This window comes from Tauraco erythrolophus, chromosome 5 (genome assembly GCF_009769465.1).
Source record: "Tauraco erythrolophus isolate bTauEry1 chromosome 5, bTauEry1.pri, whole genome shotgun sequence".
In the NCBI taxonomy this organism is placed as follows: domain Eukaryota; kingdom Metazoa; phylum Chordata; class Aves; order Musophagiformes; family Musophagidae; genus Tauraco; species Tauraco erythrolophus.
Window position 1 is genome coordinate 48,525,638 of NC_141469.1, and position 19,236 is coordinate 48,544,873.

The 19,236-nt window shown below is 39.0% G+C and overlaps 1 protein-coding gene across 2 annotated transcripts in view; it reads left to right on the top strand.

Annotated features, from left to right (window-relative positions):
- Positions 1 to 18,705, top strand: part of GRXCR1 (glutaredoxin and cysteine rich domain containing 1) — a 43,978-nt gene extending 25,273 nt beyond the window's left edge. For both annotated transcript variants that reach the window (XM_086612343.1, XM_086612344.1), the window contains 3 exons: positions 6,065 to 6,304; positions 15,281 to 15,346; positions 18,526 to 18,705. In XM_086612343.1, the coding sequence (XP_086468469.1) occupies positions 6,065 to 6,304; positions 15,281 to 15,346; positions 18,526 to 18,705 (486 nt within the window). The remainder of the gene's footprint in view (positions 1 to 6,064; positions 6,305 to 15,280; positions 15,347 to 18,525) is intronic.
- Positions 18,706 to 19,236: the final 531 nt, after the last annotated feature.

The window sequence follows — 19,236 nt, forward strand, 5'->3', positions numbered from 1 at the left end:
GTTAGTTGGAAGAATTCTTCTGGCTAACGAGACAATTCTTCCTGAAAAATGCCATTGAACTTTAATTTGAACCAGGCAATCAACGATGATAGACAGAAGGGAGTGGTTCAAAAACTCCAATACCATTGTACTATGTTTTTGTGATGCCAGATATTGCAGTTTTCTCTAGAACAAAGACCTCCAATTTCCAGCTATCTCATTCAAAGAATGTTGCACATTCTCATCTGAACAGTGACACTATGAAATATATGCTTTCTTATAAATGCTATACATTTTGGAAAACATGTCTGTTCTGATGAAGTGTCATGCAGAAAAAAATTGAATCATTTTGGTGATAGCTTTTTACTTTAAAATAATCTTTCAGAAAGTGTTCATTACTCTTAGTATACATTTTGAAAGCCTTTTAAAACTCAAAAGCTAGTAAAAGCTTTCCGATCTTGCAGAAATGAAATGTTTGAATTAATATGTTTTTTTTCTGCAGAACTTCTTCAACAAGAAAGTTGTTGTTATTTTCATCTCTTCTGTTTCTAAGTGGAAAGTAAAAACAAAATGTCCAAACCAGACTGTGATCAGAAAATTAATGTTAGACGATAATTCTTCTTGCCACTCAGTTATTGATACCAATTCAAGCCTTAAGCTATGCAATACCCATTATGAAGTGAACAGCTTAATTCAAAGCTTCGAGATATGCAAGCATACATAAAAATAAAAATGCACATGCATGCGTACATATATATACTCATTTTCTCTTGCTCAACATTTTCTTTAGATCATGAACACTGTGTTACTCACTGAAGCATCCCTGGCACAGGGTTTATAATGTGGTCTAGATTCCTGCCTCAGCCAACAGTGGATAGCAGATACTTCTGCCAGTCTGATGGTATCTAATTACAGAGCTGAGGGGTGCATGTTTCAGTGGAACCGTCTGAGATGTTGAAAGATGATATTCTGAGACAGAGAAGGGCATATCAGCCATTGATTTAGGTCACAGAAGCAATTCACTACCTCATGAATAACATTAGTTGAATGTTATATCCGAACACAGTAAAAACCTTTAAAAATCTCCTATGTGATAAAGGTTGGAATTAACATTTCAGCTTTTGCCAAAGTACTATAACAGCCCCTTAATCTTGGAGGAAAATTATTCTTTTTTTGCTAGAAAACAGTTGCTCATATAATGCATATAATGCAAAGTACAGAGGGGGTTTGGTGGCGTGGTTTTTTTTGTTACTTTGTATTTAAAAAACAAACGAGGGTAAATTTGTGGGTGATGCCACCTTTGAAATGAATTATATATGGATATGAATGTAAACAGCTGTTCTTTTCACCTCAGTGAAGTTAAAATACATGCTTATGTTTTCTATCCAGAGAGAGGATATCTTTTTAAAAAAGATAATGCCATGACTACTTTTGTAGTGTTGCTGTCATAGTTTTTGTTTGCAACCAAATAAAAATGAGGTTAATGTCATGAGTATTCCTCTTACTGCTAGGCTTGTCTGTTTGCTTGCTTGCAGACACAGTCATATACAAAAGTTTTTCTAAAAGAAAATGTTACCACTGTTTTATGAGCAATGACTTCATGCCCCAAGGTCCACCAGTGGTCCTTGTACCATGAGTAGAATAGCGCTGGTTTGGACTGAATTTGGCCAGCCCTTAGCTCTGCTGCAAAAATATCCACGTCGTAAGTTTTGGTCCAAAGACAAAGAACCCCTCAAAGTCAGCAAGGCAGATATAAAAACGTCATAAAAGGTATTAAAGAAAATCTATAGCCTTGGGAAAGCAATTCATGACAAATATGCCAAATAAATTATCTATTGTTATTATTCAGTAATTCATTTTATAATCCCCTTCAGAAATAGGAGCGTGAGTGGTAGCTGCTCAGGCTGCAGAGACTGGTCAGGGCCAGGGTAGTCTGGGACCAGTAGAGAAACACAGACGCTTTTTGCTGCTACTTCAGTGGCAGCTGGATCCAGAAGCCGGGGAAAAGATACAGTGGGGAAGATCTGAACCCAGAGACATCTGTGGGAGATTTATGGTGTACATATTCAACTGGCTTCCAGAAACACTACGGAAACACTTGACTGTTATACTATATTTTCAGAGCTACTGAGAAGTCTGTTGTTATTGTCATGGCAGCTGTTATACAGAAAAGGTAAATTCTAAAATACTTATTTTAGGAGTGTTATTCCCCAATATTTAGTATTTCTGCAGCTCAAATAATACACTTTTTTTAAAAAAAAAAACAAAATATTGAAACAACTTGGAGATTCATATATTCTGTATTATATTGTTGTTGTACACTTACACTGACTATCATAATTTATTTTAAAAGAGGTTCAGGCTGTCATATTTCTGTGACCTTCTATTCTGTTTTATCATTTACTTTGTTTTGTTTTGCTGTCTATCTCTTTTCTGTCATATTTTTCATGGTTTTATTTCTACATGTAGTTTGTACTACTCTTCCTTTTTCAGTATCTTGACATTTTGTATTTTGGTTAATAATCTATAAATCTGTAATCTACAGGTTATTTCTGTCTTTTCAGATGTTTTTCAGTCCCCTGCATCCCTCTGTTTTGTTGCTTATCTGCTCGCTCTATTAAGCCTTCTCTTTTTCATCAGCAGTTTCTTCCTCTATGCTATGGTCTCTCTTGATGCTAAACTCACGTATTTAGCCTCCTGGGATGATATCCTTTATGCTTTTTGCAGAGGACTTGCTCAGTCAATTATTACATTTAGTTGCAACTGTGTCAGATGGATGTCAGTGGGGTGGAAGACGGATAGGTTTCCCTCAGTTGTACACCAAAGTGTAACTAACTCCTCATTTGCAAAATCCTTAATCCACCCGGTAAAGAAGTCTGGGAAAAGACTGAGTCAGATGCAAAATAAGAAAAAACTTTTGTTTTTCTCATGCTCAAGCATGCATAGGATTGAACTGGTGCAATAATTACTTTTTCTCTCTAGACTGAGAAGAAAAGGGCAACGGTTCCTGCGTCACTGGGAGTGGCATCTGTGCCATGAAGTGACACAGGTCATGCCACTGCTGTTGCTGCCTACTTGACACTTCCAAGCAAAATGCAAGCTCTCCAGGTTCATGCAGTAAAATGGAAACCGCCTTTGGACTCTGGGGAGACAGGAGCACCGTGCTGTTAAACTAAGGGCTGTAAATGGTGTAGAGGATTGTTAGTACAGCAACTTTATTTCCCTCTGAAACCTTAAATCCCTTCCTTGGCAGTCTTTCTACATGGATACTTTCTCAGAAGCACACTCTTGGCCCATGTGCACGGGGTTTTCTGAATCTCTCACAAACTTTGCCACCTCAGACCGAATGATTTCCATAAGCTTCAAGTTTCAATGAGAATCCCACTTACAGGAATTGTGAGAAAATGGTCAATGTAAGTTGCTCCAAATCTTTTGGTTTGTTCATTCGTCCGACCTTCACAGCCCGAGTAAAGTTTTGTCGTGTCCATTAAGCACAGAATTACCTTCTGTTTAACTTCAGCTAAAATTTCATGTGCATTTGTGAGTTATGTGAGATGATTCTTATTTGAAGTTTGTTATGCAAAATGGTAAAAGTTCATTTTCTAAAATATCTTTCTATTAATTTGTTTACATTGCTTGTCATTTATTATGTTTTTGCCACAGTTCCAACCTAGGAAGGAAAGGCACAGTGTTCAAACATTATTCTACTGATTTTCTTCAAAAGTGTATTCTAATCACTAAATATTACAGGCTGTAGCCATTGAATTGACTAGCAAAATAAGAATTATCATAGATTCTCATTAAGAAAAACCTTGTAAATCTCTGTCTTGACTCCTATTTTTAATTACCGATGTGTTTCCAAGCTGCTGACAGGAAGGATTTTTTCTGGTATGATAAAGTCCTGTCAAGGACAAGTCCTGTGTTTTTGTAAGATAGAAAGCAAGATGTTTACTAAAATTTCCCTAAAAAATTATTTAGTTAATGCTCTTGATACTTCTTTGCAGGAGAAACAAGGGTATTTCTTCACTGCCACATCAGGAAAATATAACGGAATAAGCGTAAAGTGACTCTGCGTACGCACCTTCCACTTGATATCTTTCCAGATCACTTTACAACTTTCCATTTTTCCGTCTCTCCAGCTGCTTATTTATATGCTGTAGGGACACCGCAGTCCTGATGATTCGCTAGATAATGACTGTATCTATGCTGCCAGCCTCTGGTGTCTGGGAACAAACAGCATTAGAGATTAGAGCTATGAAGGAACAAGAACTTCATCCTGTTGAATAGTTTTGCCCTTCAAAACGCATTTCACTCCAAGACGAGGGAAACAATGAGCATGTGAAATTATCTTCTAAAGGAATACTTGAAGAACTCCTTTTGGTTATTTCTGAAAATGATGAACTCCTCTTCCTTCCAGCAACCCATGTGTGGTTACTAAAATATTTGGCAATGTTTATGTAGAGTATTTGTCTTTCAAGTAGAGGACGAGCTATTCCTCTCACTTGGTAGTGTGAACAATATGCTGGAGAAGAGTCAATGCTGCAGTAGTTGTATAACAGATTTTCAATCTAGAAAACAGGCTGGAGAAAAGTTGCCTGCTTTTTATAACATTTGTTCCTAAATGTGAATTTCTGACATCCATTCAAGAGCAATAAATACTGACCTATCACAATATGCTTCCTTCCTGGAACAGAAGATGGAAAACTGCTACATTGCATATGTTTGCAATTACAGTTCCAGTGATTTATAAGTGATCTGTAAAACGCGTTTTTCCTGAGAACTCTCCACTGTATGTCAAACCTTATAACACCTTCTAAGCATAATATGCTTTTTGCAATGATTTTTTTCTTTTTTCTTTTTTTTTTTTTGCATCTACATAGTAAGATAAATAATGACTTTTTTTTAATGTGGTAAAATCTGCAATGACATCTGCCTGATTTTACAACTGTGTCTTTACAGTTATTGCATGACATATTTCAAAAATTCTCTATTCTTCCATCAGGGTTCATTTTTCCATAGATTGCTACAGTATGTTACAGGTGTCTTTGCTTTTTATTTTCTAACTTGTGTTTTTACTCCTGGAATACCGCTGAAATAATTAAGTATCATTTGCTGAATATAATGGATAACTCGAAAAGCTTGGAAATGCCTTAGTACCTATTTAAAAAGCTAGGATTTTAGCTATTTATCTGAACATAACATCATTGTTTAGAGCAATGATCATTAGGCTTTTTGAAAATGTACCACTCTCTCTTAGACAAACTAATCCCCGTAATATTATACTCTCTAATTTTTTTCATCCCAGAAGGGAAAGATGCAGCATAAACTTCTACATACAAAGAAGTGGAGTAAAAAGTCAAATCCAAATTGTAGTTTGAAACTTTTTACAGCCAAGGGAACTGCCTCCCCTAGCTGCAGTGAGCTTTGAATCAAACACTGAATACACATGAATTGTACTTTTTTTGTGGTTGATTGGGTGTTAGAGTAATTTGACATGGATCCACACTAAAAATTAGGGATAGGTCTGTGCCGTCTACTGTCATAATCTAGTTCAGCGTGGAGAGACGGGAAGCATTTTAAGTTAATGTTGGCTCAGTGGTATGATGAAGCTTAGCTTAGGCTCTTATCTTTGCTTAAAGGAGACTGTCAATAACACCTGAGCTGGCAAGTTTAGGCTTAGTCTGGGTACAGCAAGACTATGTTTGTGCAAACATGAGTCACTGTTGTAACAGAATCAGACATCAACAAAATGGTGATGATTTGTTCACATTTGGAAGTCCACCAGGATCTAAATATATCTTGAATATATCTTGAAAATGTTTAACTTGATTCATCATCTCTGAGACTTTCCAAAAAAAAGTAGAGTTGCACCTTAATTAGATAAACAGCTTAAATTGCTATAAGTTGGTGATTGTAAGAATTTATTTTGTCCCCTTCCGTGTTTACATTTGAAAAAAGTAGAATGTTGGATTGTGTTTTTAAGATGCATTTTTTTTCTTAAATAATATTTTTAATGAAATTAATCAATACTTGGAAGCTGCTAACACCTTACAAGAAGTAACAAGAATTATTTTATTTTTTCCAGGTATCAACAGTGCTAGAGTTTGGCCGTATAGTAATTTATACCACCAGCCTTCGTGTGGTGAGAACCACTTTTGAAAAATGTGAACTGGTTAGAAAGATCTTTCAAAATCACAGAGTTAAATTCGAAGAAAAAAACATTGCTCTGAACAGTGATTATGGAAAAGAACTAGACGAAAGATGCAAGAGGGTCTGTGAAGTTCCCTCACTCCCTGTTGTGTTTATCGATGGCCATTATCTTGGGGTAAGTAGAGCACGAGCCTATGTTTTATTCTGCAGTCTGGAAGAACAGATGAAAATCTTTATGAATGAGAAGCAGGGTTTTTAGAAAATTGCTTGCAATGCTGGAATGATGGGAACAAAGATCTCTGTGATATGTGCTGCACAGATCCACACTGATAGGTTTGATCTGAAGATGTAAAAGGTAACTGTAGAGAGGCTATAGGAGGGGAATAAGAGGTAGTAATAAAATCTAAGCTATCCTGTGTTTCTTAAAAAATAGCTTATCTTTGTAGCTGAAATCATGAAAATTGAGGAGAAATGGATTTTTTTCGTCATGGGACCCTGTATGTGTGATTGACCCAGGAAAATGAACATACATAGCATAGACCTGTCATTTAGTAATATCTGTTGAATATGAAATTAACAGCTCAGAGTGTCAGACCTTAAACATGCATTCTATTTCATATGATGTAGTTTGTATCAGGATTTGTAATCAACTGAACATAGTTTTAGATACAAAATTGGTTAACACTTAAATTTAGAGAGAAAACCAGCCCAACTCTGCCCTGCTTCAAGACATAAACTCCAAATAGAAAACTGTAATTCAAATTTGTACTCTGACACTCTGGGTCTAAAAGCCTGTTGATATTTGAAATCACCTTTTCATGAAGGCCAGCCTGTACTTTCAAAATGTATTTCTCAGAAACTGGAAAAATCAGAGTTTAAAAGAAAAGGAGTCTGGAAAAAGGCACAAAGAAAACAGCTAGAGAGCTCAGAGAAGATATTTGTCTCGAGCGATAAAGAACTAGCAATTAGCACCAACAGCGAGACTGTGATTTGTGAAGGCAAACTATATTTAAACACAGTGGGGTTATTGTGTTTGTATTGCTTAACACTTTCATTTTCACAAAAGATGTAAGTAACAAAATGAAATGTAATCAACAGTCAGGCATAATTGATATTGGGCCTGTATAAACACTCGAATACCCTTCCTCCCCTTTCTCCCCATCCCTCTCCTAGCTCTCCATATGCTCTGCACGAGGCAGCTTCCCCGAGCACTACAGCAAGTGCATTTGCTGGCACAGGGCTCACCGATCGTTACAACAACTGCAAAATTGCCTGTGTGCAGAATATTAGCATATAGTGATTTTTACTTCACAGCAGAGGATGCTTTTATCAAAAACTTGAGTCGGAGAGTTCCCCAGCTGGCCAGGAGCAGAAGTGCTTTGTTTGAAAGCAGCTTGAAATTCAACAGGATTCAGACTAAATTTCACTCATCTAATTATCATGTTAAAAATAAAAGTAGTGAGTTATGACCGACTCTAAGAAAATCTCAATCTGTGTGTGATCAATCTGTCTAAAGAATTCAGTTAAAATACTGAAATGAATGGAATAAATTATTTGCCCAGCTGTAATGAAGACTGGTTACAGTCATTTTGGTATGATGGATGACCCACTAATTCATTGCTGCTTTTTTTTTTTTTTGAAAGATCATGAGAAACTTGTCTTTTAACAGAGCAACAACACTGTAACAAGCAACAGAATCTGATTAAAACTATTGAAGTATTGTAGAGGTGCTTGGAGGTGTATAGAAAAGAAGGCAACTGAATTAGAAAGCTAGATGTCTGTGGGAGAGACAAATCTAGCTGTCCAACTACCTGCTGACAGGTAGTCAGCAGGTTTTACCTGCTGTAGGTAAAAAAATGAAGAAAATCTGGTGTTCTGGTTTACAGACATTTATTACATCACGACAACTACATTCACATCATTTAACAGAAGAAAACAAAAAGTATTGATCGGCTAAAAAATAGGAAAAAATCAGACTGGGGAGGTTGTCGCAGTTTAACCTGGCTGGCAACTGAATACCATGCAGCTGCTTGCTCACCCTCCCTCACCCCCGGGGAATGGGGAAGAGAATGAGAATTAAAGGGGAAAAGAGAAGGAGACTCATGGGTTGAAATAAGAACAATTTAATAACGGAAATAAAATCAAAAGTAATATTGATAAAAATGATAATTAAAATAATAGTATATGATAATATAGAAAATTATAATAATATATACAAACAAGTGATGTGCATTGTAATTGCTCACCACCCGGAGACCAATATCTGTCCCATCCTGGAAAGCAATCTTGAAATCAGAGAAATCACAAAACCGCAATCTTGGAAGAACGAGAGGCCCCAAAAGAAGGATCCAAAAAGAGAACGACAGAGAACATGAGAATTCAGAGAATCCAAACCTCCCAGCCAACCCTCATCTATACACTGACCATGATGTTGCATTATATAGAATATTCCATTGGCCAATTTGGGCCTCGATCCTAAATCTAAGCCCAAACCACAAGCTAGGAGTTGTGAGCCCTTTTTCCCAGCCATGCTTTCCCCCCAGCCTGTTGTGCTACTGCGCACTGGCAAAACACGGGAAGCTGAAAAGTCCTTGAGGTCTCAGCATCAGCTATAAACATCAGTGCACTGTCAACATTCTTCTCATAGCAAATCCCAGAGTAAATCTAAAAACCACAGCGCTACCAAAGAGGAAACTCTGTCTTAATATGGCTTCGTAAGAGGGGTCAGCATTCATTAACTTAGGAAGAGAAATAAGGAGGGGGACACTTTGCAGATTGAGAAGGTCTGGCAACAAAGTACTCACCCCCACAGCCATGTCAATGCCTGGTGGACGTGACACCTCGGGGAGAATATGCATCAGTGACTCCGAAGCCAGTAAGTTGTCTAGAACCTGTGCTGGGCTTGTGTTTCATCTAAATGCGATTGAGAACTAATTACTGAGGGAACTGGCAGATGAAGTTGCTAAGTCACTATCCATCATATTTCAGAAGTCGTGGCAAGCTGGTGAAGTTCCCAATGACGGTAAAAGGGGAAATATAGCCCCCATCTTTAAAAAGGGAAAAAAAGAAGACCCAGGGAACTACAGGCCAGTCAGTCTCATCTCTGTGCCCAGCAAGATCATGGAGCAGATCCTCCTGGTGACTATGCTAAGGCACATAGAAAATAAGGAGGTGATTGGTGACAGCCAGCATGGCTTCACTAAGGGCAAATCCTGCCTGAGTAATCTGGTGGCCTTCTGTGATGTGGTGGATAGGGGAAGAGCAACTGACATCGTCTACCTGGACTTATCCAAAGCATTTGATACTGCCCCACATGACATCCTTGTCTCTAAACTGGAAAGACATGGTTTTGAGGGATGGACCACTCGGTGGGTAAGGAACTGGCTGGATGGTCGCACTCAAAGAGTCGTGGTTAATGGTTCAATGTCCAAGTGGAGGCCAGTGATGAGTGGTGTTCCTCAGGGGTCAGTACTGGGGCCAGTGCTACTTAACATCTTTGTTGGTGACATGGACAGTGGGATTGAGTGCACCCACAGCAAGTTTGCAAATGACACCAAGTTGTGTGGTACTGTGGATGCGCTGGAGGGAAGGAATGCCATCCAGGGGGACCTTGACAGGCTGGAGAGGTGGGCCTGTGAGAACCTCATGAAGTTTAACAAGGTCAAGTGCAAGGTCCTGCACATGGGTCGGGGCAATCCCAAGCACAAGTACAGGCTGGGCGGAGAATAGATTGAGAGCAGCCCTGAGGAAAAGGACTTGGGAATGCTGGTTGATGAGAAGCTCAAAACGAGCTGGCAATGTGCGCTGGCAGCCCAGAAAGCCAACTGTATCCTGGGCGGCATCAAAAGAAGCGTGGACAGCAGATCGAGGGAGGTGATTCTGCCCCTCTACTCTGCTGTCATTAGACCCCACCTGGAATACTGCTTTTAGTTCTGGAGTCCCCAACACAAGAAGGACATGGAGCTGTTGGAGCGGGTCCAGAGGAGGACCACGAAGATGATCTGAGGGCTGGAACACCTCTCCTATGAAGACAGGCTGAGAAAGTTTGGTCTGTTCAGCCTGGAGAAGAGAAGGCTCTGGGGTGATCTTATAGCAGCTTTCCAGTACTTAGAGGGGGCCTACAGGAAAGCTGGAGAGGGACTTATTACAAGGGCATGTAGTGATAGGACAAGGGTCAATGGCTTTAAACTGAAAGAGGCCAGATTTAGATTAGATATAAGGAAGAAATTTTTCACTCAGAGGGTGGTGAGGTACTGGAAGAGGTTGCCCAGAGAAGTTGTGGATGCCCCATCCCTGGAAGTGTTCAAGGCCAGGTTGGATGAGGCTTTGGGCAACCTGGTATAGTGGAGGGTTTCCCTGCCCATGGCAGGGGGCTTGGACCTAGATGATCTTTGAGGTCCCTTCCAACCCTAACCATTCTATGATTCTATGATTCTATGAATTTCGTCTCATAGGTAACAGTGGATATTTCTATAATGCCTTTTATGATAATTATCTTCTGATATGCAAATACATTACAGAAATCCAGAAGCCTGATGTGTCAGTAAATTAATCATGTGATTCCCCCCCTCCCTCTCTTTGTCTGTCTCTCTTTTTTTTTAATTTTGAATATTTATTTCCTGGCAAATCCCTCCCTGAAGGAGATTGCATGAAGCAATTCGAAGCAGAATCTATATTGAGCCGTGCACCTTTCAATGAGTCATAAGGAGAAAAAAACCCCAACCCCTAATTAAAATATGAACAGTTTTGAAAGGAGACAAGATTATTTTTAATGAGATAAATCTAACAAAAGCACCAGAGCACAGCATATGTGCATCTGATAGTGTATACGGTGTCCAAGCCGTTTAGAAGCACGGACAAGGGTGTTAGAGCACCGCAGGCTGTGGGGATAAATCTGCACAGCACTGTGGAATTTATCATTGCCTGCACAGGGGGAGTGAAACAAACCCACGACGGGGGTAGAAGCAATAGAAAAATCATATTCAACCTGTCAAGCAAAGTCCTGTGTGCTACAGTACAGCAGGTTTTTTAATCTTGTTTTTTTTTTCAGGATTGAATCATTGTATTTCTTGACACACACTGTCTAAATATCAGTCTGTCAGGAAATTGCAGGTTCTTTCTGCAGCGGGCTCATTACCAGCTGATCTAATCCCTCCTTTTCACCCGAGGCTGTCTCCATCTGAAATGGAATTATGCCATCTGCTGGGACACCAAAGAAGAATAAAAAATGACTTCCAAAAAACCAAAAACCACAGAGCATTCATTTACTCCTTTACAAAGGCACTCAGGATTGTTAGAAGTTCCTGTTATGCAAAGACCCACTCTGCTGGGAAAGGGATGTGCATTAAAAAAAGTCAAATAGAGTCATCCTTAGTAAACATGTTAGCTCACTGCATAGTAGTTTAAAATACATATATTTTATTTTCCACTTTAAATATGTGATAGAATTCCAGTATTGACTTGCTATACAGACCTACCTGAATGTTTTTCAAATATGTGAATTTAATATTTTTTTCCCTGAAGAACAGTTTCCTATTTAGTTTTCCCGTCTGTAATGAATCCACAACAGCATGAGATTTACAGTTAAATTATTTTAACTCATTAGTTAAGATTGCTTCCCAAGAATGATGAGGCTATTTTTGTAACTGACTTTTAGAAAATGCCTGTGTAACATACTTCTTGTTATGCAAGAATTAAGCTTTCTTTTTGCTGCTTTCCAGTGGCCATTTATGATTAGTAGCTCTCAATTGCATCCGTGTCTTGTTAGAGTAGACATATTCTCCTGGCATTCTCTTGATGGGGTGGATATGAATGGCTTTGTGGCAGTAAAACTATGATGTAATTATCGCATCGAGTCACCTAACACTTTCCCACTTGTTTCCTCCATTTTGCAGTTTAACATTTCAGGAACAGCAGGGTTCGATTAGTCTGGTAGCTCTTTACACATTAATCTTTCAGTTCTTTGCATATCAAATCCAAGATTTCTGGTGCTGGTACTACACTGCAGTGTCAGTTCTCTCAGTTTATGGGCAGATTTCCAGGCATTTCATCATACCCCACGCGCGTCCGCTGCCAAGGGGCACCTTGCTGTGAGAGGTGTAGTGTTGTAGGCTGAAGAGCGTGTGAGCTCAAGGCAAAGACAGGGGTATACAGAGCCTGTTTCCTCAGTAAGCCACAGAGAAAAGACATGGCAGGCCCAGTAATGGCAAGGAGTGTGATTGCATTCCGCTGCCTTAGCAAGAGGCCTCACCCATATACTTTTCAAAACTTTGTTTTTAAGGAAATAAGAGATGCAGTTTATCTGCACAGTAAATGTGTCCACAAGTGAGATGCTGCAGTGCCACGCTAATTTTTCTCTCTCTATAGGGAAAGGTGTGGAAGAGAAGCTGCTTCCCCAAATCAGCAGATATTCTAGTTGAGCCAAATGCAGAGCCATATATCTATGTGTATTCCTTGATGAAGAACTACATTGTGAAAATAGTAACGGGCTACATCCAAGATAGATGAGCAACAGACTGGTTTAGTGACAGGACAGAGCTGAGGCAGTAAGAAACTTAATGGACCTTGGATTTTTCCTAGTTCTGCAATTAGTGGGACAATAAGAGAAATACAAAGGGCAAAGACCAGACTGCAGCCTCTGAGCTCCTCCACCATAGCAGAGAGCTACTGAAATTAGTAGATAAAGGATTCACAGGCTGGTGCTTTGAAATTTAATTGGTTAACAAAGCTGAAAACTCACTTCTCCCTGCTGCTTCTCAAAATGTTATGGCCACTGTCCCTCATGCTCCTTATGTGAGCCTTAGGAGGGTCAGACTCTTTGATGTTTCACATCCCTTTGTGGGTAATTGTGGACTGAGAACATTCTAGGTAGAAAAAGAAAGGCTTAATTTTCTGGTCAGAAAGCAGCTATTGGACTTATTTAACAGCTGCTTTAATTACTCTATTAATTACAGACTCCGTGTGTTAAGATTCACAGGTCCAAAGGGAAGGTTAATCTCTGCAAAGTATCTTTCATTCAAATTTCACTTGAGGCAGCCATTAACCAGAAAAACACTCTGAAACACTTAAAAACATTGATAGCCATTCGGACGTTTGGTTTTTAATTTTAAAACCATAGTAATGAGTCTTTCCACTTTGAAAGTAACACAGCTGACTAACTGAATGTCATTTGAAATATAAATCCTTTAAAATATGAATCTATAACGGGACACCTGTCAGACTTTTAATTACACTGCTGTAAAAGCCAGTCAGCGTTATCGTACAGCATCACTGTGACACGCAGCAGAAGCCATGGGAATGCTTTTGCCAACTGTTGCCGCAGAGAAGAGATCCTTTCCTAAACGAGGGCACACTGGGGCTTGTCTACCTCAGGGAATTTGCGGTGCGGCAATTACATCCGTAAAGCTGCAAATCCCTAATGTCTCTGCATCCGACGGGCAGCACAAGCTTTGTCTTAAGCCGCTGCAGCGTACTCAGGCGCTGAGCTAATACTCTGCGGGCTGCCTTGGCAAACCCTCCCTTTGCTGTGCCAATCAATCCCGCCACCCGCTCTGCGTGGAAGCAGAGGAAGATAAGAGCGTAAGCATGAAAGGGGCCGACAGACTCCTAAAAGCTGCTCTGCTGGGGACACAGAGAGCCCTAATGCGTATGTTGAAGCTGGTACACTCTGTGCCCATGATCTATTAACAGATTTGGATAGAAGAGTCACCACAAGTAAGGCTAGCTGATCTGAGTCTCCTGTCATCTTCTGCGACTAATTAACCACAACTAATTACCTTGTAGATACTTCTTTTTTAAAAAAAAACTCTTTGAAAGTGTAGCGCTGTAAGAATAGCTTTCACAGCACTTCTTTTTTGCATAAAGCTGGAGAAAGAAGACTTTCTACAGGGAAACTAACCTCAGTAGGGCATCATACAGAATCCTTTATGTTTCAGTGGCCCCTAGTAGGCTTTTGGGCTACACACTTATAGCCTTTGTGATCCCCAGGAAGGCACTGGGAATGGTTAGACACTAACAGGTACATTACTCATCCATATGTGTTTCCTGTGCTCCCCAGCAGTCTTTCTTGTACCTCCCAGTAGCAGGGAGAGCTGGGGCTGAGAGCCCCTTCAGCCGACCTGGGCAGCAATGGCACATCTGAGCCATGTGCCAGCAGCCCTCTGCACCTCCCAGTTCACACCGGGAGGAAACCCAAAGGTGAAATTTAACCGTCTGGAGACGCAGGGACTAGCAAATTGGGGCAGTGCGATGCTGTGAACCCATCACTCAGTCTACCTGTGGCCAATCGCCCTTAGAAGCGGGTAAGAGCTGTGCAGTTCCCTCCGTCTGTGCCTCCGTTTCCTCACTTTTTGTTGGCTTCTTGTGATCCACTGATTAAAAGTGTCTGTAAGTGTTTGCTAATATGTAGCATTCAGTGAAATCGGTTACATAAATGAAGTGTAAGAGTTCAAATGTGGCCTTCTAATTAGAAGAAAAGAGAAAAAAAGTTTTACATCATCTTTGACACTTTAATTTTGTCTGCAATAATCTCTTATCATTTACTTTTAGAAGGAAAAAAAGAAAACCACTTCAGTACTGTCTAGGTTCAGATCACAGAAGCCCTCAGAGGCCTGATGTACTCAGACTAAATTATTATTATTCAGTGTTCTGTCTGACTTTAATGTTGTTGCAGTATTTTCGTTAGTCTTTTTCTGCTTGTGTTATACATTAGGCATATTATGTCTTAATTCAGTGCTCGGCTGCCAGAATATTTGAAATACAATTTCCTCCTCTCATTTTGCTGCATTCTCCGATGTGTTGTATATTTATATAATTGTATTTTTTGACAGGGTAACTAGAATTATTTTTTATTCTGTCAGGAAGCATACCCTGTAAAATAAAGTGAACACAATCAGAATTTCCAAGCTGTGTCACCTTTTACAAAAAGGCAATGTGATACGACACCTGGTAACAAACCTCAGGCACTTCTATCAGAACTGTGATTAGATTCTCTTCTCCTTCTAGCTTTCCTAAGGTTGACCTAATTAGAAAATTCTTAATGTGAGTCAAATTCATCCTCAGCCTGTTTAAATTTTCAAAACCAAATCTTCTAATCATCTCTGTTTTTTCATGCTAAACCAGCTGACATTTTTCTTCTTATTATTATTAATAGGGTGCTGAGAAAATTTTGCTAATGAATGAATCTGGGGAACTACAGGATCTCTTAACCAAAATTGAGGTAATTGTATTTCTGCAAATAAACATAAAGAACATACCTTGAATATTTGCACTTGAGAAATTTTTTCTTTTTTTTTTTTCTTTTTGTTTTTGAACTTATTCCTTCTCTTCTGTTATAAAGTGATGATCTCAATTGCTTTTTTGGTTGTACTCTTTGAATGAATGACCTCATAATATCACAGCCCATTAAGTTTGAGAAAACATGAGTGGCAATAACATGAAACCAAAATGTCCATCTCTATTTTCTCTTGGTTTTGCCATAGCAGGATATGAAATTCCTTTTCCCTTTCCCATAACTTCTGACATCATCTTTGGTCTTTAACCTTCCCCATACCCTGGAGGAGTCAAGCCTCTTGTGTGGATGCTGCACTGCTTCTCTGTGTAGTGCAGTGAATGCACCACCAAACTGCCCATCTGCATTTTGGTTAGACCTAAATCTGGACGTCTAAAACCTGAGCAAATACTGGAAGTTTCCAATTGCACAATTTTGCACAAATTTGATATTACAGGTCGTTATGTTTTTCTCCAGCTCTTAGTTTGCCTTGGCTGTTCAAGTTCTCTGGGGCAAGTTTGCCTTTTGTTATGACCAGCTGATGCATGCTCCCTGAAGACACTTGAAGCGCGAGTCTTCTCCTACATCTTTGCTGTAAACTAGGATCTCCATTGGTCATCACTTTTCCGCTGGTCTTGTGCTATTGGCTACTCAAGCCATTTTCTGTTTTCCTTTGGATAGTCTGCAACAAAGAACATTTTGAGGAGACGTGTCATAATGTCTGGGCTATATGGATTGCTGTGTCCTTTGAAAAGAGACGTATTGCTATTAATTATCTTGTTATTTCAAAATCAACCCCAACCAAATTAAGATAACACATAAACTTCAGAAGTATGTAACATCAACATTAAAAATAGATGATGAAGATATGATGCTTATAAAAGACAGTGATGAAAGCTACATCTAGTTTATTTAGCCCCAAGGTTTTTTTTTCCCTGCATTTAGCCATACTATAGTATATGCTTTGCTAACACGCTAAGTTGCTTTCAGTAACTCTTTGTATACCATACATCTTTGAGTTTATCACAAAACAAGTGTATCTCTTTGTGAAGCATGATGGTTTCTTATAGCCAGTCTCTTCCCTGGACTCCTCCAAAAGTTCTAGTCAAGCTGAGCCCAAGAGATGTTCACATCTGACTTATTCAGGAGGTAGATTTAACACTATCCAGTAAATCATGAACTGCCTCATCCCTTCTTTAACTCAGCAAAACTTTCCTTGCCTCATGACTCAGTGTATGTATATCTGTATAAAATGCAGGAGAACCTGCTGGCCATATTTAACCATATGGAATAGGTAACCAGAAACTATTAAACGAATGTATACATATGATTAAGGCATTCAGCATTATTATTGTCTGACTAGAAAGGTTAGCTAATACGCCTCCTTAACATTTTTCACTACTTTGGAACAAAATGAATGGGGGTCCTATAACTTTATTACCCAGTCCAATGTGTCCCCTAATTTAGGGACAGAAAGTGCATCTAAAAGACAAACAATGCCAGACTGCAGCGGACTATGATAACTGCTTACTGAATACAAACACCACTTCAAACACTTCGTTGCCTGTTGTTTTTTTATTGCAAAAATGGCTTTTCTACAATTGCAAGGGGCAGTCAGGTTTCTTCATTACTGAAGATGAAGAAAGTGGTTACACAAACTGTCATCTGTGCAAGAAGGAAATGGCCATTGTTCAAGGAACTGAGCTAAAGAAGTTTTGTATTTCTTTTTGTTACTTCTCTTAACTACATGGAAAGGTAGTTATTTACAATCCTAACAAGTAATAATGAATGTAAAGATTAAAAATATTATTCTCTTAAATTTTTGAGATTATTTGCAATAATGTCCAATAAGTAAACTGCTATCTAAGTATGCCATCATAATTACAAAAGATGTGGGCAGTCCTGAAATAAAAAGAATGCTAATTTTATGTTAAATACTTCCAGACATTCTCTCTTGACAAGTTAATAGAAATAGGAGTTGTTTGTCTGGTGAAGAAGAATGGCAAGTTTACGAGCCACAGGATGGAAAGAAAAAGCGTCTTTTTCGCGTGTTCATCTGAGTTGTCAATAGATGAACGTTATTATTAATGATTTTTTGAAAATCTCTTCAGTTTTCTTGATGAAGCTACAAGAAGAATTACGTTATCTGTACGTATCTTAGTATACTCTGCTATTAATTTGTGACTAATTTTTTAGTGGTGAATAATTCCTCAGCCTTATGCCAGCAGGAATTGTGTGGATTTTTGTTCTTCCTTTGTAAATTAATCTATAAAGTCTTTACTCAACACTGCAATGTTAAAATCTGTGCTGTGGTAAGTACCCAATGTGGTGTACATTTCATTTCTCTGATATAGAACTCTAAGGCAATCATTAAACAAACTAGCAACATTTTCAGCAAGTGAAACTTGAAAATGTCTTTGAAGTCTCTTCTTGTGCTCTTCATTGTCTGTAATCCAATAGAAAAAAGAGTAAAATTGTTGTTTTACTTGGGAATTAGGACAACTGAGGGAGCCCAAGCCTTGCTTGCAGCAATTTTGCCCAAGTAAAACTGTTGAATAGTGATCTTTCTCCTTTACACTTAAAGCTTTGGCATTCTACACCCATAAATTTGAATACACCACTTATTTCCTCAAGCACTTCTTGTCAGAAGCTATAAATTGTTTTTTGATATAATCAACTCTGACTGCAATAGGAACATGTTCACCACGAGCATGCAGATGCTAAAAGTCATAATATCTTAACATACAACATAGAAAATATGCTGTCAACACAAACTGCCTGGAGTTTAGATTCAATCAATTGCAATACCTCCTAGAATTGATCTAGATCTAAACTACATTATCATAATGTATGCAAGCTACCTTAGCTAGCAGTTTCGGCAAGCATAAGCACAGGCTACTAAGATACAGCGTGACTGATGAACCTGCAGTAATCCTCTCTGACCATTGCATGTGGATCTGACCAAAGGAAAAGGCAGAGGTACTGGTCTTCCACAGTGATATACCTTGGGATGGGGTGGTGGATATTTCTCAAGATGAGAAGCAGAACACGTAGTCTCATCTGTCCTGATTGTCCCAGAGCTTGTGGTGGTTGATAATGTTTTTGTCTTTCTCACTTTCTTCGAGCAGAGAGTCCAGCATCCTCACGAGTGTCTCTCTTGTGGTGGCTTTGGTTTCCTGCCCTGCTCAGCGTGCCATGGGAGCAAGATGTCTGTGTTTCGGAACTGCTTTACGGACTCATTCAAAGCCCTCAAATGTACCGCTTGCAATGAGAATGGGTTGCAGCGCTGCAGGAGCTGTGCAGGCTAAGAATGGCATCTCTACATGTACAAACTGATTTTATGGTACTGCACCAGTTTGTAATACGATTTTTTTTTTTTTTAAATAATCTGTTTATCCATTTCAGTCAATAAAAATCCATTTGTAGTATACTTCTGATGGTTTGATCATTGGAGCCTTTTAAACTTAGGTCACTGACCATAACTTGAACTCTGAAATATGTTTTTCTACATTCTTTATAGGAAGATTTGTAGTCTGCAAAACTTACAGTGTTATCAGCCCTTTGGATGTGAAGTCTTCCCTTTTTCTATGTGGGATAATCAGCAATAGTATGTGTTTCTGCTCCCAGAGTCCTGAGTCTTGCCCTCAAGATTACAGCAGAATGAAACTTAGCCTTCAAATTACTGAGTAGCTGCAGTTTACAAGATTAGTGAAATAAAGATTTTGTGATGCAGACTAGCCCAGGACCATTCCACTTAGCAATACCCTGAAAAGCCATTATGGCTGAATTCTGGCCTGAATTCTAAGTGACAACAGAGGAACAGAAACATTTCTTCAAGG